Source organism: Cydia fagiglandana, chromosome 5 (assembly GCF_963556715.1).
Source record: "Cydia fagiglandana chromosome 5, ilCydFagi1.1, whole genome shotgun sequence".
Classification (NCBI taxonomy): domain Eukaryota; kingdom Metazoa; phylum Arthropoda; class Insecta; order Lepidoptera; family Tortricidae; genus Cydia; species Cydia fagiglandana.
Window position 1 is genome coordinate 1,136,784 of NC_085936.1, and position 21,823 is coordinate 1,158,606.

At 40.1% G+C, this 21,823-nt stretch overlaps 3 protein-coding genes across 3 annotated transcripts in view; 1 reads left to right on the plus strand and 2 right to left on the minus strand.

Moving 5' to 3' along the window:
- Positions 1–21,823, minus strand: part of LOC134664315 (neurexin-4) — a 426,329-nt gene that overhangs the window by 338,379 nt on the left and 66,127 nt on the right. The window lies entirely within an intron of this gene.
- Positions 1–21,823, minus strand: part of LOC134664303 (L-aminoadipate-semialdehyde dehydrogenase-phosphopantetheinyl transferase) — a 264,536-nt gene that overhangs the window by 177,087 nt on the left and 65,626 nt on the right. The gene's annotated exons all lie outside the window — the stretch shown is intronic.
- On the plus strand, positions 3,441–7,516 carry LOC134664707 (uncharacterized). The gene is made up of 3 exons (XM_063521452.1): positions 3,441–3,699; positions 4,779–5,005; positions 5,438–7,516. Exons 1-3 carry the CDS (start codon positions 3,441–3,443, stop codon positions 7,514–7,516), a joined length of 2,565 nt encoding a protein of 854 aa, XP_063377522.1.

Below are 21,823 nucleotides of genomic sequence, written 5' to 3' on the forward strand. Positions count from 1 at the left end.
TTCATTGCTTTTGAGAATCAGAAATAGCAAATTAGTAAAATGTTGTAACAAAACGTACAGATTTACAAAAGCACAACAATTATCATAAAATTAATGCTGACTTACTTACTTATTTCAACTTTTAACTTAATAAAAACACCATAGTAATACACCATTAAGTTAAGAGTCTTATAACAGTTAATTTATTACTGCCAGTATAATAATATTAAATTAATTACAGTCAAACTAAACTTAATGTAACCTATATGTACGTAAGTAATTATTACTATTGTGGGTATCTGCTGTAGGTGAATCAAAAATGATGTTTAGGTACAAATGAAATTATACATATATTTAATTAGGCCAGGTGTAACATTCAGTACATTAGTTAAAGGACCTTAACTAATACCTATAGATTTAAACCCCATGTATTGTCAGCGAAAATTTTAAACAATGTAGGCTAGAAAAAACATATCTTTAGACCCTCTTTTTACATATTTTTTCCAAACCAGAACCATTAAGACATTGAGCTTTAAGGCAGCTTGAAACTTTGGCTATTTTTTACCCGACTACGGCAACGCAAAAGGAGGGTTATGATTTTGACCGGTATGTATGTGGGTATGTATGTATGTATGTATGTATGTATGTATGTTCATCTGTTCCCTCATAACTTCTAAAGTACTTATTATAATTTAACAAACGATGTGTCATTCGAATCGTCTTAATCGTCCGCTGGTTATAGGCTATATGGCGTCCCAAAAAAATGAACACTGCGCCCTCTAGAGGTCATAAAGTCACGAACCAAAAAACTAAAATTAAGTAATGATGATGTGTTATACATCATTGGAAAGAGCTCAATTAGCACATTTCAAATATATAAATATTGTTAGCGTTTGCACCCGGCTTTGCTTGCATGCGCCAGATAAAACATTACATTTTCGATTAGCTACAAGCGCTCTGGTTTCTATCCGCGTGTTACGCGACTACGGCTATACAAGAAGGTTTTTGCAAAAGAAATTTGTTTGGCCGCCATACATGGTGTTTTTTTAATGTCCTGCAACATTTTATAACGTGAATAGGTATAGAAGTCCTGATCAGCCAAAATGTATCAAACAGTCAATTTTATTACAAGATACGTACGCGTTCCGAAGCCGGGCGCCTTCGGCGCCCTCATACTAAAATAGTCGGGCGGAGCCCGACGTACGCGTTGCAAAGCCGGGTGCCTTCGGCGCCCTCATACTAAAAGTGTCGGGCGTAGCCCGACGTACGCGTTCCGAAGCCGGGCGCCTTCGGCGCCCTCATACTAAAAGAGTCGGGCGGAGCCCGACGTACGCGTTGCAAAGCCGGGCGCCTTCGGCGCCCTCATACTAAAAGTGTCGGGCGTAGCCCGACGTACGCGTTCCAAAGCCGGGCGCCTTCGGCGCCCTCATACTAAAAGAGTCGGGCATAGCCCGACATACGCGTTCCAAAGCCGGGCGCCGAAGGCGCCCTCATACTAAAAGTGTCGGGCGTAGCCCGACGTACGCGTTCCAAAGCCGGGCATCTTCTTTGCCCCCAGAATAAAAGAGTCGGGCGTAGCCCGACATACGCGTTCCAATACCGGGCGCCTTCGGCGCCCTCATACTAAAAGAGTCGGGCGTAGCCCGACATACGCGTTCCAAAGCCGGGCGCCTTCGGCGCCCTCATACTAAAAGAGTCGGGCGTAGCCCGACGCACGCGTTCCAAAGCCGGGCGCCTTCGGCGCCCTCATACTAAAAGTGTCGAGCGTAACCCGACGTACGCGTTGCAAAGCCGGGCGCCTTCGGCGCCCTCATACTAAAAGTGTCGGGCGTAGCCCGACGTACGCGTTCCAAAGCCGGGCGCCTTCGGCGCCCTCATACTAAAAGAGTCGGGCGTAGCCCGACATACGCGTTCCAAAGACGGCGCCCTCATACTAAAAGAGTCGGGTGGAGCCCGACGTACGCGTTGCAAAGCCGGGCGCCTTCGGCGCCCTCATACTAAAAGTGTCGAGCGTAACCCGACGTACGCGTTCCAAAGCCGGGAGGCGCCCTCATACTAAAAGAGTCGGGCGTAGCCCGACATACGCGTTCCAAAGCCGGGCGCCTTCAGCGCCCTCATATTAAATGTGTCAGGCGTAGCCCGACGTACGCGTTCCAAAGCCGGGCGCCTTCGGCGCCCTCATACTAAAAGAGTCGGGCGTAGCCCGACATACGCGTTCCAAAGCCGGGCGCCGAAGGCGCCTTCATACTAAAAGTGTCGGGCGTAGCCCGACGTACGCGTTCCAAAGCCGGGCACCTTCTTCGCCCCCAGACTAAAAGAGTCGGGCGTAGCCCGACATACGCGTTCCAAAGCCGGGCGCCTTCGGCGCCCTCATACTGAAAGAGTCGGGCGTAGCCCGACATACGCGTTCCAAAGCCGGGCGCCTTCGGCGCCCTCATACTAAATGTGTCGGGCGTAACCCGACGTACGCGTTCCAAAGACGGCCGCCATCGGCGCCCTCATAGGCACTAAAGGAGTTGGGCGTAGCCCGATATAGGCGGCGCTCTGCGTGCATTTCTGTACTGAGGACGCCCTCGCAAAAGTAATATAAAGTGACTTCAAAAAGTTAGTAACGAAATCATGACCCCAAAATTAATTAAATAAAAAATAAGTTTAAAAACTAAAACCCGACTACTGCAAATCGCGCTCTAAAAAGTATGAAACAAGATAGAATTCTTATCTAAAATTATCAAGCAGGAAATATTATAAATATTACCATTTTTTTTATATAAAAATAAAACGTAATATAATTGACTGATTTTTTTTTATATTTACAGAGATTCAGAGGATCGCCGTGGTCGTATGCCACGATTATAAACTTAAAAGGATTGGAGGGTAGACCTAGAATACGAGCGGTTTGGCTCTGCGAGTTTTAATCTGTTATAAATAGTTTTACGCATATAAACACGATAATTATGTGATACGGAGTGTGACAATATAACAAATATTCACGGTTAATGTTCGCGTTGTGATTGCAGTGCAGTTTTAGGCAAAAATACGACATTGTTATTTCGTCGTAGTCAAAGTGACCGTTAACAAAGGCCGGTTGCTAAGTCATGGCGAACAAAGTGTGTCATAATTGTGAGGCCAAATCTGTAACTAAATCTACAGGACGTACTTGTGATGTGGCTACTTGCCATCTAAGCTATCATTATCGGTGTTTGGACCTAAGCGAAGAGCAAATAAAGGACTTAAAAAAACTGAAGATCGCTTGGACGTGTCCAAGGTGTATGCAGAACAGCTTGTTGGACAATAGCATGGACTCTCAGGCGAGTCAGGCGGCATCAAAAGGACCCAAATCATCATCGTCACCTTCAGCTGGACGCACGCACACTACACTGCAGGCGTCAATCCAAGACCTTGTGCAAAGCAATAACGAGATACTAAAACGTCTGTCGGCAATTGAAAAAAATACAGCCGAAATGAAGGTATTACATCAGCAGGTTAAGGAACTTCAAAACCAGCACGAAGAAGACCAGCGTAGGATCGCGGAGCTGGAGGCGCGCCTGGAGCAGGCGGACGACCAGGCTCGCGACTGCGCTGTGGAGATCCGTGGTGTTCCGGTAACGGAGAACGAGGACTTATACGAGCGTGTGCAGCAACTGGGAGCTGCGGTCGGAACCACCCTGGTGCGAGAGGACCTATCCATCTGTAGGCGTACGCGCGTCGTTAATGTAGCCGGTAAGGCGCAGCAGTCGTCTCAGCCCATAGTTGTCAGATTTGTACATAAGAGGAAGCGAGACCAGTTCCTGCGTAGTGCACGTACCGATAAAGCGAATCCCTTGACATCTGCAGCGATACTTGGGTACCAAGGAGCACTAAGGAATACTCGTATATACGTGAATGAGTACTTATCAAGCGCCAAGAAAAACCTACTATATATGGTGAAACAGCATTACAAAAACCAGCTAAACTATGCGTATGTGTGGGTGCAGGACGGGAAAATTATGATACGCAAAGACGGCAGCTCACCTATTATAGGTATCAAGACGGAAAATGAATTTCAGAGCTTAGTGAGTAAAGTGCGTTGAACAATAATAATAGTAAGTAATTATCTTGTTTTTCTTTCCAAGGACCGTAAACTTCCATATTTGTATTAAGTATATTTGGATTAGTTTAGGCAAAATAACAACAATGCATGGTTTGTTTACAAATCATTACTATCGAATGTTTAACTTAGTTTTTTCTAGCCTGTCAATACTGAATAGTGTTACTGCACCATCAGTTACTTATATACAATATTACATACTATACATACTGTGTGACTTAAGCCATCTGGAAATTAACTATTTAAACTCAAACATCTTGCATACAAAATTATACATCTTAATGATCATAGCCTTAAATAACGGATATTTTGAGGTTTTCATAATATTTACTTGTATACTTATAGCGCAAGCAAGTTTTTGTGTTCTCCTACATTTATTACTGACTATGTTATTTTTAGAATTTAGTTTTTATAATGATAATCTCAGGAATATAAAATGGTTATCTCTTAACACTTGCCTATTGTTTATGACTAATACTCGGCTTGTTCTAAATGTCTATGTTTTGTTGAATATTCTAAGCATATCTCTGATTGAACGCATTCCTTAGGAACATGGGTACGTTGCATAAACTGTCTTTGGGTCTTTATAATGTAAGGAGTCTAAATACGGAATTCGATAATATTACATCAACACTAACGGCAGAAAATTTGGATGTGCTAGCGTTAAACGAGACTTGGGCGGGTGACAATTTGTTATCATATGACATTCCAGGGTACCAGCTGATACATAAGCGGCGTGAGGGGGGACGGCGCGGCGGAGGGGTGGGGTTTTATGTGCGCGCACGGCTTGCCGTGCGCCCGCTGGCACTGCCTACCGCCGCCGCGGGTCTCGAGCAGCTGTGGCTCCATCTCACGGTGGCGAGGCACACGTGCGTTATAGGTACAGCGTACCGGCCGCCACAAGTACCCGTGGACGCGGCGCTTGGCTCGGTGGCCGATGTGTTAATGGAGTACCTACCAACCGTGGATTATGTGTTTTTCCTTAGCGATTTCAATATCGATTTATTAACTAATAGTCGTAAAATCGACAATTTATGTAGTCAATTTGGATTAAGCCAGTTAGTAACCACTCCTACTCGGATTACTACAGAGTCACGTACATTGCTGGACATATTATTGACGAACGCCTATAGTCTCTGTAAACAAACAACTGTGCGTCATAATCCCGTTATTAGCGACCACGGATTGGTAATATCGCGGTTCAATATTCCAATATTAAGGCCACTTTCGCGAATAATAACTTATAGAAAACTGGATTGTGTAAACCGAGAATCTTTCGAACATGACCTAAATGTAGTTGACTGGGAACATATCGTGTATGAAAACTCGATAGATAAAAAAGTACATGGTTTCGTTAATATGATATTGCAGTTGTGGGATCGCCATGCACCGGTAGTCTCGCGGCGGGCGGGAGCGGCGCCGCGGCCCTGGCTCACTGGCACCGTGCGCCGCGCCATGCTGCTGCGCGAGCGAGCCGGCGCGCGCGCTGCCGCCCAGCCGCGCGACTCCGCCGCGCACTGCTACTACCGCCAGCTGAGGAACCAAGTCACCGAGATGGTGAGAGCGGAGAAGCAGGCGGCGTTCACACGTGAGATTAACTCGCATATTACTAACTCAAAAAGAATGTGGAACGGCGTGCGGAAATGCATAGCTACCAAAAAGGCTAGTAACGAAATACCCCAGTTTCTCAACGATCCAGACAAGATAAACAGCAGTTTTCTTAAGCTGCCGCCCACTTCGCCAGTACCTAAACATCTGTTAGAACATTTTGCATTGTCGGACGGCGCGAGTGGTGGTAAGTTTACATTCAAGGATATTGACGAGAAGGAGCTGCTGAAGATCATGGGGACTATAAAAACTAACGCCGAGGGAACAGATGCTATTTCCATAGACATGCTAAAGCTCACAATGCCCAGAACTATTCCAGTGCTTCTCCATATTATTAACACTTGTCTGCTTGAGGGTTGTTTTCCTACTGGTTGGAAGGAAGCGGTCGTCACACCACTGCCAAAAAAAGATCAAGTTAATGACTACCGCGATCTCCGACCAATTAGCATCCTACCAGCTATGTCGAAAATATTAGAGAAGGCAATGACCAAGCAGTTATCTTCGTATCTTGAGGGGTCTGGTGTAATTCCGGATAATCAGTCAGGTTTCCGAGCAGGGCGCAGTCCTGAGACTACCTTGTTAAATGTCGTAGACGAGATAGTTCACGCCACAGACAGAGGGTTAGTATCTATACTGGTTTTATTAGATTTCTCAAGAGCGTTCGATTCTTTAGATATAGAGCTTCTGCTTTGCAAACTTCGTTACTATGGGCTAGACAGTGTGGCGCTGAGGCTCATGAAGAACTACTTAACAGGCCGGAAGCAGATGGTAAAGTGTCTGAATAAAGACGGAAGACCCACTTACTCATCTTTCGCAGCTGTGACCCGTGGGTGCCCTCAGGGAGCGTGTATCTCGCCTCTGCTCTACGCAGTGTACACGGCGGAGTTGCCGCACGCCGCGCAGCACGCGCACTGCGAGATGTTCGCGGACGACACGCAGTTGCTGCTATCGTTCGCGCCGGAGGATGCCGCAGGAGCCGTGCGTCGGCTCAACGAGGACCTGCAGCGAGTGTGGGAGTGGGCGCGGGACAACGCGCTCTGCCTCAACCCGGGGAAAACCAATGCAATCATGTTTGGGGCGAGGAATTCTGTTAGACGCGTGCAGTCGCTCGGTCTTCCCGTACGCCTAGGCGGAACAGACATACCTTTTGTGGATTGTGCTAGGAACCTGGGCTTGTACATGGATTCGGGACTTAAATTCGAGAAACATATAAATTTGAAGATAAAAGCAGCGATGTACAAGCTCAAGTCCTTGTATAAAATAAATGAATTCCTTAGCGCCGAAGTGAGGCGAATGCTAGTTGAATCTGTAATTTTGTCCCAATTTAATTATTGCGACACAGTCTACGGCCCGTGTATATTACAGAAAACAAGTCATCGTATACAAAAAGTTCAAAATTCTTGCGCAAGATTTAGTGAGCGGCTTGGGCGTCGCGATCGTATAACTCCAGCGCTCAATCAATTAAATTCGCTGAAAATGTCCGCGCGGCGGCGGGTCCACCTCGCGTGCGCGACCTTCCGCGTGTTAGCACGGCAAACGTCGCGCGCACTGGCCGACAAGTTGCGGCGCGCGGCCGCGGCCGACTCCGCGCGCCCGCGCCGAGCCCTCCACGCGCTGCTGCTGGTACCGCCCGAGTATCGTGCGGCCGCGTTCAGGGGGTCATTTCGTTACGCTGCCACCAAATGTTGGAACGATATCCCCCCTCCTGTGCGTGAGGCAAAGAGTATCCAACAGTTCAAATCTAGACTTAAAAAGTTGTACATGAATAATCAAAAAGAGTTTGAGAATATACACGTGACCAGCCCCGTGAGGGATGCGTTCATAAAGTTAACTTTTAGGTAAATACTAACCACACGAAACATATGCTATTAAATACTGTTTCTGTATTAAATACCCCGTAAGGAAACTATTGTCAAATACTAATGTTTTGTTTTTTATGTGAATTTCATAATTTAAATATTATGTAATATTAATACCATTCCAATTAGCTGACCAAGGGCGGGTTTAAATTCAGCAAGCTGTACCCGCACCTTTTTCATTACTTACACAATTTGTTGCACAATGTTTAGATTAATACTTACCTACTTACTCCTTATACCTAAGATGGACTAATTACCTACCTAACCCTTATACACTATACCTAAGAACTTATGTAAAAAGTAATGAAATAAACGCATTTGTATTTGTATTTGTATTTGTATTTGAAAAGTAATGTGGCATACGACCACGGCTATCCTCTGAATCTCTGTAAATATATAAAAAATTCAGTAAATTATATTACGTTTTATTTTTATATAAAAAAAAATGGTAACATTTATAATATTTCCTGCTTGATAATTTTAGATAAGAATTCTATCTTGTTTCATACTTTTTAGAGCGCGATTTGCAGTAGTCGGGTTTTAGTTTTTAAACTTATTTTTTATTTCCAGTATACTTGAGATTGAAATAAGAAAAACGTGGTATATACGTACCAGTACTTAACTTTGTATTGTCCACTGAAGTGAGCTTCTTCTAAAATGTCTTTGACCCATGTTTTTGGATCATTTTACTAAAACTTTCAAAAAACCAGTGATAAAATTATAATATCTAGACAAAATGCAATGTAACTGTTAAAAACATCAACAGAAACTTCAGTTTTCAGATTTTTTATTTTGCTAAAACATGAATTGGTGTCACAACAATAATTTAAATTCTAAGTGTTGTTGACATTGAACTTTTCACCGAAGATTTATGTTATAATAAAAATTATTCTATTAAAATAGCTCTAAAAATAGTCAGTTGTGTCATTTATAGCCCAAACCCACGATCATTGACTCAACAGAGATGATGAATAATTTCTAAATTCACAGGTCTAGAATGCACAAGATTGCATGTCTAATAGGTATCAAAAGTGCGCCGGAAATGGGAATGGTGTAAAACTGTAAAGTATCATTAGAAGTTAATTCAATAATCAATACACCTTATAAAATAAAGTCCCCATCCGAGTCTGTCTATGTATGTTTGCGATAAACTCAAAAACTACTAAACGGATTTTCATGCAGTTTCCAAATTATACATAATAGGAACAAAGTATTTTGAAATTTAACATTGAATAAGAACATATTAAATAGATAATACCTAAATGTTTCAGTATTTTATATACCTACATAAAGTCTGAATTACTTAAAGTTTGTGATTGGTAACACAAGTTACTTACGTTATATGTGACCGTACCTGCCGTCACAGATAACGTGGCCCACAGATAGGCCACAGTGATCCTTAAACGCGCTTGAGAATAATAAGATTAGTCTAAGTAGGTAAGCTTTCCGTCTGGCGCGAGTGACCTTTGGTTTAAAGTACGAGAGCAAAGCGGAGGAGAAATATTTGTTTTAGTTCGTATATTACATCTATTTCAATTTAAAATCAGGTCAAACAGAAATCAGAATTAGTGACTATTAATGTCATGGTAGCTTGATAACCCTCTAAATACTTAATCAGAAACAATATATTCTCACACCTTTATTTTTCAAAAAAAAAATACACTTACGAGCAATATAAAGCGATCAAATTAGACAATTTTATACAATGTGACCCATTTTTAACCGACTTCCAAATCTCAAAGAAGGAGGTTATCAATTCGGTTGTATGTTTTTTTTTATTTTTTTTATTTTTATTTTTTTTATTTTTTATTTTATTTTTTTTTATGTTTGTTACTCCATATCTCCGTCATTACTAGATCGATTTTGAAAATTCTTTTTTTGATTGAATGTATATGCATACAGATTGGTCCCGTTTTTGTCAAAACCCAGTTCTGATGATGGGATCCATGAGGAATCGAGGGAACTCCTCAAATCTTAAAGGCATACATATAGTGATTTTTGGGTTTTTATCAACAAATCAAGCATATACACCCAAAAAAGTGACATTTGATGAAGTGGAACTGCTGATGATGATCAGAATGGAACTCTTTAACGACGCATAGTTCACGGTTGGCGATTTGTCCTCTTCGTTATGTTTGTTAAGCAAGTTAAGTTTTTAAGCCACATTTTTGTCAAGCTCGAGTTCTGATGATGGGATCCATGAGGAATCAAGGGAACTCCTCAAATCTTAAAGGCATGCGTATAGAGATTTTTGTATTTACATCAGAAAATCAAGCATTTTCATTAAAAACTGTTGCATTTGATGAAGTGGAACTGCTGATGATGATCAGAACAGAACTCTTCAACGACGCATAGTTCACGGTTGGCGATTTGTCCTCGTCGTTATGTTTGTTAAGCAAGTTAAGTTTTTAAGCCACATTTTTGTCAAGCTCGAGTTCTGATGATGGGATCCATGAGGAATCATGGGAACTCCTCAAATCTTAAAGGCATGCGTATAGAGATTTTTGTATTTACATTAGAAAATCAAGCATTTTCATTAAAAACTGTTGCATTTGATGAAGTGGAACTGCTGATGATGATCAGAACAGAACTCTTAAACGACGCATAGATCACGTTTGGCGATTTTTCCTTTTCGTTATGTTCGTTAAGCAAGTTAAGTTGCCAAATTTTTGTCAAGCTCGAGTTCTGATGATGGGATCCATAAGGAATCGAGGAAACTCCTCAAATATTAAAGGCATACGTATAGATTTTTTTGTATTTTCATCATAAAATCAAGCATTTACATTAAAAACTGTCGCATTTGATGAAGTGGAACTGCTGATGATGACCAGAACAGAACTCTTCAATGACGCATGGTACACGTTTGGTGATTACGAATTTCGATTTTGACTTGGACTGGGACCCGGACTCGGACTCATACCCGGATCCGGTTCGGACCCGGATCCGGTTTGGACCCGGACCTGGACTCGGACCCGGATTCGGACTCGGAACCGGACTCGGACCCGGACTCGGACCCGGTCTCGGACCCGGACACGGACCCGGACTCGGACCCGGACTCTGACCCGGACCCGGACTCGGACCCGGACTCGGACCCGGACTCGGACCCGGACTCGGACCCGGACTCGGACCCGGACCTTGATCCAGAAAACCACTATGATACCTTAACTAAATAAACAACTATGATTACCTACCATAAAATTAATGTAGGTATAAAGTACGATGATGCCAATCTTACTAGCCCCTCCCGCTTAAACCCCCGTACACCGCACGGCATGCGCCAATTAAGTGGGTTAGGTTAGGTTTGAACTGCGATCCTCACAGAACCGAACAAGGATTAGGTTAGGTTAGAACTGCGAGCCTTACAGAAACGAAATGCTACTTGAAAAGTGGGTTTGATTAGATTCGAACTGCGATCCGCACAGAACCGAACTGCTATCTGAGGAGTGGGTTAGGTTAGGCTAGAACTACGACCCTCATGCTCCTCTTCACGATGGGCCAACGCCGGCCACTCCAAGGGACGCATTTATGCGTTAGAGGGAGAAAGTGATATTGCTATCTCATTCTACCGCATGGCTGCGTCCCTTGGAGTGGCCGGCGTTGGCCCATCCTGTAGAGGAGCCATTATACAGAAGCGAAATGCTAGTAGAAAAGTGGGTGGTATTACCTCCTTTTCTACATAGTGTACCATCTACAGTAATCTTTCATCGGCCCCCATGGAAGTCGGTTTTTTTTTCTTAAAAATTATTATTTCTCAAGAGTGATAAACCTAACACCATAAACTTGAAGGCACGCGGTGCGCTTAAACAACATTGTCCTGTTATAAACCTGAGGGCCTACCACGTTCCCCGTAATGCCTCCCTGACACACTTATGTACGAATTTACAAGTGCGACAGAGAGGCAACACGTCGAACGTGGTTCGCGGTAGGCCCTGTGTATATAAACATAAACTTGCGGCAGCCATTAAGGTGTGCTCACAGGATCAGGCCGACTTTATTAGCGGCACTTACAGGCGATTTGGAAAGACGGGCGTTTTCCATTGAAGTCGACACGCTGTGAACATTTTCATTTCATTAAGAATCAAGATTTAATCTCACGTAATAATTTTGACGTCATAATGTCCGTCTGGCTCCTCGGATGTCAAATAAAAGTTGAAAGCACGAGACCTCAGTGCCCCCTGCTAGATTGTGTGCTCAACTGGACCTATAAAATTAACGGCTAGGCGAGGAACAGAAGCCTTGAATAGGAAAAATGGTAACTTTATTAACTTAGGCCAAAACACAATTTTTATACCTAAACCGAAACCAAAAGTACCGAAAATACAACTTCGACATTTTTTGGCCTTCATAATTTTTATGCCAATACCTGTCGAAACCGACACAAAAAACTTCATCGGACATTATTTCGTATACCTAAGTATTGTGTATGGATCTTCCTCGCGTTGTCCCGGCTCAAGGGAGCTTGGGGTCCGCTTTGCAACTAATCCCAAGAATTGGCATAGCCACTAGTTTTTTACTAAAGCGATTGCCATGTGACCTTCCAACCCAGACGGTAAACTAGGCCTTTAAGGGATTAGTCCAGTTTCCTCACGATGTTTTCCTTCACCGAAAAGCGACTGGTAAATATCAAATGATATTTCGTACATAAATTCTGAAAAACTCATTGGTACGAGCCGGGGTTTGAACCCGCGATCTCCGGATTGAAAGTCGCGCGCTCTTACCGCTAAGCCATTAGCGCTTCCTTGCCATCAGCTGTCCCTCCAGTGTGTCGTAAAAGTAAATGTGTCGACTCCAGTGCAAAACTACAACTGTCTCCTCCAGAATGGCAGCAACTTAAGACGCCATTACACTGGCCCGGACAATTAAATCCACCTTCAATTGGCGGTGGGCTAGTTAGGTACAGTTTTACTGACTGTTGTTCAACCTTAAGTCAAAGATATAAGGTTTACTATTGTGTAAATTGTGTCAAGTGTAATGTACAAGTTAAAGATGAAGTTAATTTTGAGCTTTATTCCGTTGTGATAAGGCGAATGTGTTAGAGTCGCTCTGAAAGATCCTGTCTATAAAAGTCAGATACAAGTCAAATGCCGCAGACATAAATGGTTTTTATTTCATTCGATTCTAAGGTTTGATTTTTAACCGCCGCCATACAATCGGAGTTACGGTCTCATTTTAGAACGGCATTCTAAAATAACATGAAATCACGATATTTTATTGCAATTGAACATTCCAAGTTGATCATTTTATTTCATAATACAGATGCATACAAACTTAATATACATAAATACCTATAAATAAAACATAATTAAATAACTAACCTATAAAAATTAAAAAATAATCTAAAAATAACTACAAACTATTCCCTTGCGGAATGGTGCCCTAGATGTTGGCAGCATTTCCTCGCTGTATCGCAATACTTATTCTTTGGGCGAGGAAGCTGCCAGCTCTACGATCATCAGTGGCGTCTGCTATCCTTTTGGATAAATCCTTAAATAGCGTAGACGCGTTCGGACCCCACATTCCAAGTACATTTCCACATTCAAAGCATGGCTATTTTTCGTAACCAGTTTAAGTATCTACCTGTCTCACGAAGAAAGTGTCTAACGCTTATAACTAAAATCTTCCGAAACCCTAGATAATGCCGTAGAGCAAAGTATTAAAAACAAAATTACAGTAAAAAAACACCGTTCAAATGAACAAAAACAATATCTATTAACCGCCAAGAATAGCAAAAGCTAAACCCACTAGTCCAATTACTTAGCTGAAGACGTTAGAAAGCCGTCTAGACCGCCTTAATTCCTACCTGCCAACAATAGAGGTAGGAAAAAGTCCACATTCCTGGCCGCACAATGGCATTCAGCGCCATTTAACTTATTGGTGCACAAACAGGTGGAAAAGTCGGCTTTTCTGACCCTTTAGGGGACAGCGGACATCATTTATTACGAGCTCTTTAGATTGTTCCGCACTGCAGTTTGTGAAAGAGATTTTCTATTAGTAATTTTTGTAGGTATCGGAGTATTAAATACATAGGTACTCGAACTGTTAATATGTACTTTGTTAAAAATTTTAGTACTAGTTAGTTTTTCTTTCTGGTACAAAATTTTTCAGTAATTTCTAAAGTTCTTTAAAGGTTGACTCACGTTAGACCGGGCCGTGTCCGGGCCGAAGCTTCCGGCGTTTCGTTTTCTATGAAAAGTATCACGTGATCACCGATCAGCCGCCATAGAAAATGTATAACATATTGGACGCCTCGGCCCGGGCACAGCCCGGTCTAGCGTGAGTCACCCTTAAGTTACATTTAAGTACAAGTCCAAATAATTTGTTATTTCTCCTATAGATTAAAAAAATAATACTACACATACTTGTAATACAGTTTATTTTGTATCCGTGTAATATAATATCAACCGTAGCATAAATATATAAAATAATTTTGTCGTCTCCATCCTTTTAGTATTTAACAACAATAATTATATAAACCTTTTAACATAACAATAGAAGAAGTTGACTTTGACCTAACAATGCTGAAAGCTTAACAATGCGTGCAACCTTTACGAGACCCTATCCTAGAGCCATAGATCGCACTCACTAGATGCTACACTTATTACGTAACTTGCTCTCACCACGCATTAGACTTATGATGAGTGATACCATAATCGGCTTCAAGCGTGGCCGCTTTCAAACTGATAGTGTATAAAAATATGCACTGTAATTATAATTCCGGAGCGTTAACTATTTAGGAATCAACTTTTTTTATTAAATTTTTAGGAATAAACATGAATATAGCATAAACTTTGAAGTTTTCATCGAAATATTGCTCGTAATTTTATCATGCATAGCTATTATACCTAAGTGCCTAGCTATAACAGTACTTATTGTGATATGTGCCATAAATAATAGCGTATGAAACAATGCGCCAAAAGTATCTGTAACCCCCGTGTTTAAAAGTTTCTGTCACAGTCTAATTATTCTACATTATAGCAACAAATGTCTCTTTGTTAAGCTATTAGAGAAAGATAGGTACTTTTGACGCCTAGTCTCACAAGCTACTTTTGATGCAGACTGTGCCTTCATACGAAATCTATTGGAGGTTATCTATGCCTAGACTGAGCACTATCCTAGTGCACAGGTGACCTAGACTTGCGACCTTGCTTTCAAATGGGACATTGAACTGTTGACACGAAGACATCACATACCAGTCCAAGACTTTACCTATGAGGAAAGGATGTAACTTAAAAGTACGAGTATTTATGATATTATAAATAAAATATAATTAAAAGGACATTCTTACACAAATTGACTAAGTCCCATGAAGCTCAAGAAGGCTAATGTTGTGATATAGCCTGTCAAACAACTTTGTTAGTAGAAAAAGCCGCGAAATTTATTTTTTCTATGGGAAGTCAACCCTCCGGCGCACCTACATATTTTTTTAACTTGCCGCTTTTTTCTACTGACGGAAATTTCTTGACTCTGACTAGAAGAAACTTTTCCTTAAAAGTACTTGCATTAAGTACCTACCTATCGATAAAGTAACAATATTTAGTAATGATTCAATATGTACGTGGCCCGATCTTAGAACAGATCATTTCATGTGGCAACCATTTCATGAAATGTTCGGTGCCGCATCATGTGTAAATCAAACCTTACCTAACCATATCATGAAGTGATAAATTCTAAAATACCATTACATGGAATTATTAAAATCTATGAGCTTAAAATAAATGCTTAAAAAATGCTCCGCAGTTAAACAGCCTTAAAACAAGAATATTTCTCAAAATTATGACTTGTCTCCTTTTACATTTAAGCGTTATACATCAATTCACAAGAAATGACATAATCACCTGCTACCATCACGTAGATCCAGTTTAAAACGACTCCTTAGAATGTAATAAATAACTAGTTATTCTAGTTACTTACATTGAACGAATTCATTTTTATTACCTAACAGTTGGCTCGTTGGGTCTGGCTCCTCGGATGTCAAATAAAAGTTGAAAGCACGAGACCTCAGTGCCGCCTGATAGATTGTGTGCTCAACTGGACGGGTCTCTATTGTTTCCCAAATAGTTTTAAGTCATAATGTATTGTTTGTCCGAATTTTCGTTAGTCATAATTGGTTTTCCTCAGAAACGCGTAACTTTTCAGGATTGCCATAAAACAAACCTAACCTAACCTAACCTATCTATAGAATAACCTTAGGAAAATCCTGAAAAATTAACGGTTTCAGTTTTATGACTAACGATAATATGACAAACAATACATTATGACTTAAAACTTTATGGGAAACAAAGGGACCCCCAACTGGACCCATAAAATTAACGGCTAGGCGAGGAACAGAAGGCTTGAATAGGAAAAATGGTAACTTTATTAACTTAGGCTAAGACACGAGTTTTATACCGAAACCGAAACCAAAACTATACGGTCAAAAACTACCGAATACACAACTTCGAAATTTTTTGGCCTTCATAATTTTATGCCAAAACCTGTCGAAACCGACACAAAAAACTTCATCGGACATTATTTCGTATACCTAAGTATTGTGTATGGATCTTCCTCGCGTTGTCCCGGCTCAAGGGAGCTTGGGGTCCGCTTTGCAACTAATCCCAAGAATTGGCATAGCCACTAGTTTTTTACTAAAGCGATTGCCATGTGACCTTCCAACCCAGACGGTAAACTAGGCCTTTAAGGGATTAGTCCAGTTTCCTCACGATGTTTTCCTTCACCGAAAAGCGACTGGTAAATATCAAATGATATTTCGTACATAAATTCTGAAAAACTCATTGGTACGAGCCGGGGTTTGAACCCGCGATCTCCGGATTGAAAGTCGCGCGCTCTTACCGCTAAGCCATTAGCGCTTCCTTTCCATCAGCTGTCCCTCCAGTGTGTCGTAAAAGTAAATGTGTCGACTCCAGTGCCAAACTACAACTGTCTCCTCCAGAATGGCAGCAACTTAAGACGCCATTACACTGGCCCGGACAATTAAATCCACCTTCAATTGGCGGTGGGCTAGTTAGGTACAGTTTTACTGACTGTTGTTAAACCTTAAGTCAAAGATATAAGGTTTACTATTGTGTAAATTGTGTCAAGTGTAATGTACAAGTTAAAGATAAAGTTAATTTTGAGCTTTATTCCGTTGTGATAAGGCGAATGTGTTAGAGTCGCTCTGAAAGATCCTGTATATAAAAGTCAGATACAAGTCAAATGCCGCAGACATAAATGGTTTTTATTTCATTCGATTCTAAGGTTTGATTTTTAACCGCCGCCATACAATCGGAGTTACGGTCTCATTTTAGAACGGCATTCTAAAATAACATGAAATCACGATATTTTATTGCAATTGAACATTCCAAGTTGATCATTTTATTTCATAATACAGATGCATACAAACTTAATATACATACATACCTATAAATAAAACATAATTAAATAACTAACCTATAAAAATTAAAAAATAATCTAAAAATAACTACAAACTATTCCCTTGCGGAATGGTGCCCTATATGTTGGCAGCATTTCCTCGCTGTATCGCAATACTTATTCTTTGGGCGAGGAAGCTGCCAGCTCTACGATCATCAGTGGCGTCTGCTATCCTTTTGGATAAATCCTTAAATAGCGTAGACGCGTTCGGACCCCACATTCCAAGTATATTTCCACATTCAAAGCATGGCTATTTTTCGTAACCAGTTTAAGTATCTACCTGTCTCACGAAGAAAGTGTCTAACGCTTATAACTAAAATCTTCCGAAACCCTAGATAATGCCGTAGAGCAAAGTATTCAAAACAAAATTACAGTAAAAAAACACCGTTCAAATGAACAAAAACAATATCTATTAACCGCCAAGAATAGCAAAAGCTAAACCCACTAGTCCAATTACTTAGCTGAAGACGTAAGAAAGCCGTCTAGACCGCCTTAATTCCTACCTGCCAACAATAGAGGTAGGAAAAAGTCCACATTCCTGGCCGCACAATGGCATTCAGCGCCATTTAACTTATTGGTGCACAAACAGGTGGAAAAGTCGGCTTTTCTGACCCTTTAGGGGACAGCGGACATCATTTATTACGAGCTCTTTAGATTGTTCCGCACTGCAGTTTGTGAAAGAGATTTTCTATTAGTAATTTTTGTAGGTATCGGAGTATTAAATACATAGGTACTCGAACTGTTAATATGTACTTTGTTAAAAATTTTAGTACTAGTTAGTTTTTCTTTCTGGTACAAAATTTTTCAGTAATTTCTAAAGTTCTTTAAAGGTTGACTCACGTTAGACCGGGCCGTGTCCGGGCCGAAGCTTCCGGCGTTTCGTTTTCTATGAAAAGTATCACGTGATCACCGATCAGCCGCCATAGAAAATGTATAACATATTGGACGCCTCGGCCCGGGCACAGCCCGGTCTAGCGTGAGTCACCCTTAAGTTACATTTAAGTACAAGTCCAAATAATTTGTTATTTCTCCTATAGATTAAAAAAATAATACTACACATACTTGTAATACAGTTTATTTTGTATCCGTGTAATATAATATCAACCGTAGCATAAATATATAAAATAATTTTGTCGTCTCCATCCTTTTAGTATTTAACAACAATAATTATATAAACCTTTTAACATAACAATAGAAGAAGTTGACTTTGACCTAACAATGCTGAAAGCTTAACAATGCGTGCAACCTTTACGAGACCCTATCCTAGAGCCATAGATCGCACTCACTAGATGCTACACTTATTACGTAACTTGCTCTCACCACGCATTAGACTTATGATGAGTGATACCATAATCGGCTTCAAGCGTGGCCGCTTTCAAACTGATAGTGTATAAAAATATGCACTGTAATTATAATTCCGGAGCGTTAACTATTTAGGAATCAACTTTTTTTATTAAATTTTTAGGAATAAACATGAATATAGCATAAACTTTGAAGTTTTCATCGAAATATTGCTCGTAATTTTATCATGCATAGCTATTATACCTAAGTGCCTAGCTATAACAGTACTTATTGTGATATGTGCCATAAATAATAGCGTATGAAACAATGCGCCAAAAGTATCTGTAACCCCCGTGTTTAAAAGTTTCTGTCACAGTCTAATTATTCTACATTATAGCAACAAATGTCTCTTTGTTAAGCTATTAGAGAAAGATAGGTACTTTTGACGCCTAGTCTCACAAGCTACTTTTGATGCAGACTGTGCCTTCATACGAAATCTATTGGAGGTTATCTATGCCTAGACTGAGCACTATCCTAGTGCACAGGTGACCTAGACTTGCGACCTTGCTTTCAAATGGGACATTGAACTGTTGACACGAAGACATCACATACCAGTCCAAGACTTTACCTATGAGGAAAGGATGTAACTTAAAAGTACGAGTATTTATGATATTATAAATAAAATATAATTAAAAGGACATTCTTACACAAATTGACTAAGTCCCATGAAGCTCAAGAAGGCTAATGTTGTGATATAGCCTGTCAAACAACTTTGTTAGTAGAAAAAGCCGCGAAATTTATTTTTTCTATGGGAAGTCAACCCTCCGGCGCACCTACATATTTTTTTAACTTGCCGCTTTTTTCTACTGACGGAAATTTCTTGACTCTGACTAGAAGAAACTTTTCCTTAAAAGTACTTGCATTAAGTACCTACCTATCGATAAAGTAACAATATTTAGTAATGATTCAATATGTACGTGGCCCGATCTTAGAACAGATCATTTCATGTGGCAACCATTTCATGAAATGTTCGGTGCCGCATCATGTGTAAATCAAACCTTACCTAACCATATCATGAAGTGATAAATTCTAAAATACCATTACATGGAATTATTAAAATCTATGAGCTTAAAATAAATGCTTAAAAAATGCTCCGCAGTTAAACAGCCTTAAAACAAGAATATTTCTCAAAATTATGACTTGTCTCCTTTTACATTTAAGCGTTATACATCAATTCACAAGAAATGACATAATCACCTGCTACCATCACGTAGATCCAGTTTAAAACGACTCCTTAGAATGTAATAAATAACTAGTTATTCTAGTTACTTACATTGAACGAATTCATTTTTATTACCTAACAGTTGTCCAAATATTTAGAATTCCGTCTTACAGATAACTTAATCGATGTAATAAAATTAACAAATAACTTCTTAATATGATACGAGTAGGAATACATATTTTTCTGACTAATGGTAAAACAACTTTAAAACCAACTTAAACTTAATAAAGACTAAAATAGTTATTCGATTTATATAAAATAAATAAAAAGATTTATAGAAATATTTATTATAAAAAAAAACAAATAGATACATAATGCACCAATACCATCTTACTTTAACTATAACGTAATGCAAGGCCAAAATCTAAAACCGAAAATTTACTATTTTTCTACTAGGGTTAGTTCACCGTCCAGTATGTGCCAGTTTCCGTCCCCTTGGCGTAGTTGCCACAAATAATTGTGTATAATTTGAATTTTTGACGAAAACAGGCACTGGACGATGAACAGACGCAAGACCCTATATAGTTATCTAAAAGAACTCATTAATATACCTTTAGCTCCCCTACTTAAAGGTATTTCCACATTAAACACTCAAGATGCCACCCAAGATTATAAATGCATTGAAGAACCTCACAATCGAAGATAATTGTATGTAAGGGTATTCAAAGGTAACTGTCCCTAACACCCCGCGGGCTTATTGCCCTTTGTCCTGCTACGGAACCCCTAAGGAACCCCTACGGAACCCCGACGGAACCCCCTTTCATCCGTAATTGATTCTATCGGACCCATCCATCAAGATTAAGGGTACATTATGAGCACCTCCACATATGAAAAGTATTCCTTTAGAAGTTAGATTTTGTTCGGGCTTAGTTTCAATGCTTGTAAATGTATTTTTCGCAGCAAATAGATAATAAGTTGCCAACACTGCGAAAAGTACTGGGTTTGCATTCAGCAAAAATCCATCTCATATATATAGCAATGCTCTAACCAAACTACCTTTGATTTAAATGTGTTGGAAATTGGCCAATCATCGTCTATTTTAATATGACAAGAAAATAACCAAAATTAAATAAATAAAATAAAATTTAATATTACAAGACAGTTTGATCGACCATGTCCCATGGAGCTCAAAAAGGGTTGTTAATTAATAATATTTACCAGCTTGCTTTCTGATGATCCATCAGTTGTAGTAACTAACTTCAGTGTCACATATTATTTCAGTCGTCTGCCACGAAATAGAACTAGGAAGGTTGTTGACAGCCATTACACAAAAAGATCTACTTTGCCGGGGGCGTGACGCGTATGGCAGCCACCTGCAGAAATATGTATTCCGTTGAGTTTGAAGCCACGTTATCAAATGGGATAACTGTTGTGGCCAAATATCGGCTTCTTAGCTTTATTAGAAGTGTTAAAAAAGCGTCACGTATCCTACACTTTTCTAAAATGCCCCATTACTAAAATTTCAAACATTTCATTTCAATTTTAAAAATTTCATTTCGATTTTTAAATACGCTGATAACCATCCAATCCAATTCAACAAACTTATAACAAAAGATCTTGCTACGTTATATAAATATGCCGTCCGCTGCCCGTGACACTCGCATAATGCGAGCAATAATCCGCAGGAGGAGTTTGCGCAAAATATTTGTATGTAAAGCAGGAAAGCAATCCACTTATACCGTCTCTGTTACCTGCGTTACATGACTGCTTGGAGGAACAGGGGAGACGTGGAGCCGCCAAGTATTTTTTTTTCGCTATGTGCAGATTGGTTACGTTATTTGACCATTAAAAATATTTGTATGTATACAGAAAAACAATCGACTTATAAGTACCAAGTCGGTACGATACTCTGACATGACTTTTACTTGTAGAAGACAAGACAATAATCCACTTACACCCTTCTATTCCACACAATATAGCAACCATATGAGTGGTTATGTGTAATGAGTGCTATTGATATCAGTTAAAGGCACCTAAGTATACTTACATTATAATTTATATTGATATCTATAGTTCGTTTTTTTAGCATTAGAAAGAACTTGCAAGAAGGTAAGCGATCTTGACATGTCTTTTAATTGAAAAACGCTTTTTATTACTTATGAAAGCAGAAGAATATAAATGATCGTATTAGGTTCATAATTGTTACATATTTGCCGTAACTTATTTTTAAAATGTGTTTTTCAATTAAAAGACACATCAAGATTGTTAACCTTATTTCTAATGCTAAAAAAACGAACTATAACAAATTCTTAACAGCCGTCGACTCCACGTCTCCGAGCCAACAATTTGCCAAGGACTTACCTCTTCATAAAGAGGGCA

Excerpts from the sequence above, each read along its gene's own strand:
- LOC134664707 (XM_063521452.1), top strand. The coding sequence starts at position 3,441 with ATGAAGGTATTACATCAGCAGGTTAAGGAACTTCAAAACCAGCACGAA. Across the intron at positions 3,700-4,778 it reads GCGCGTCGTTAATGTAGCCG|GGTACCAGCTGATACATAAG; the intron begins GTAAGGCGCAGC and ends ATGACATTCCAG. Across the intron at positions 5,006-5,437 it reads CGCTTGGCTCGGTGGCCGAT|TTGTGGGATCGCCATGCACC; the intron begins GTGTTAATGGAG and ends ATGATATTGCAG.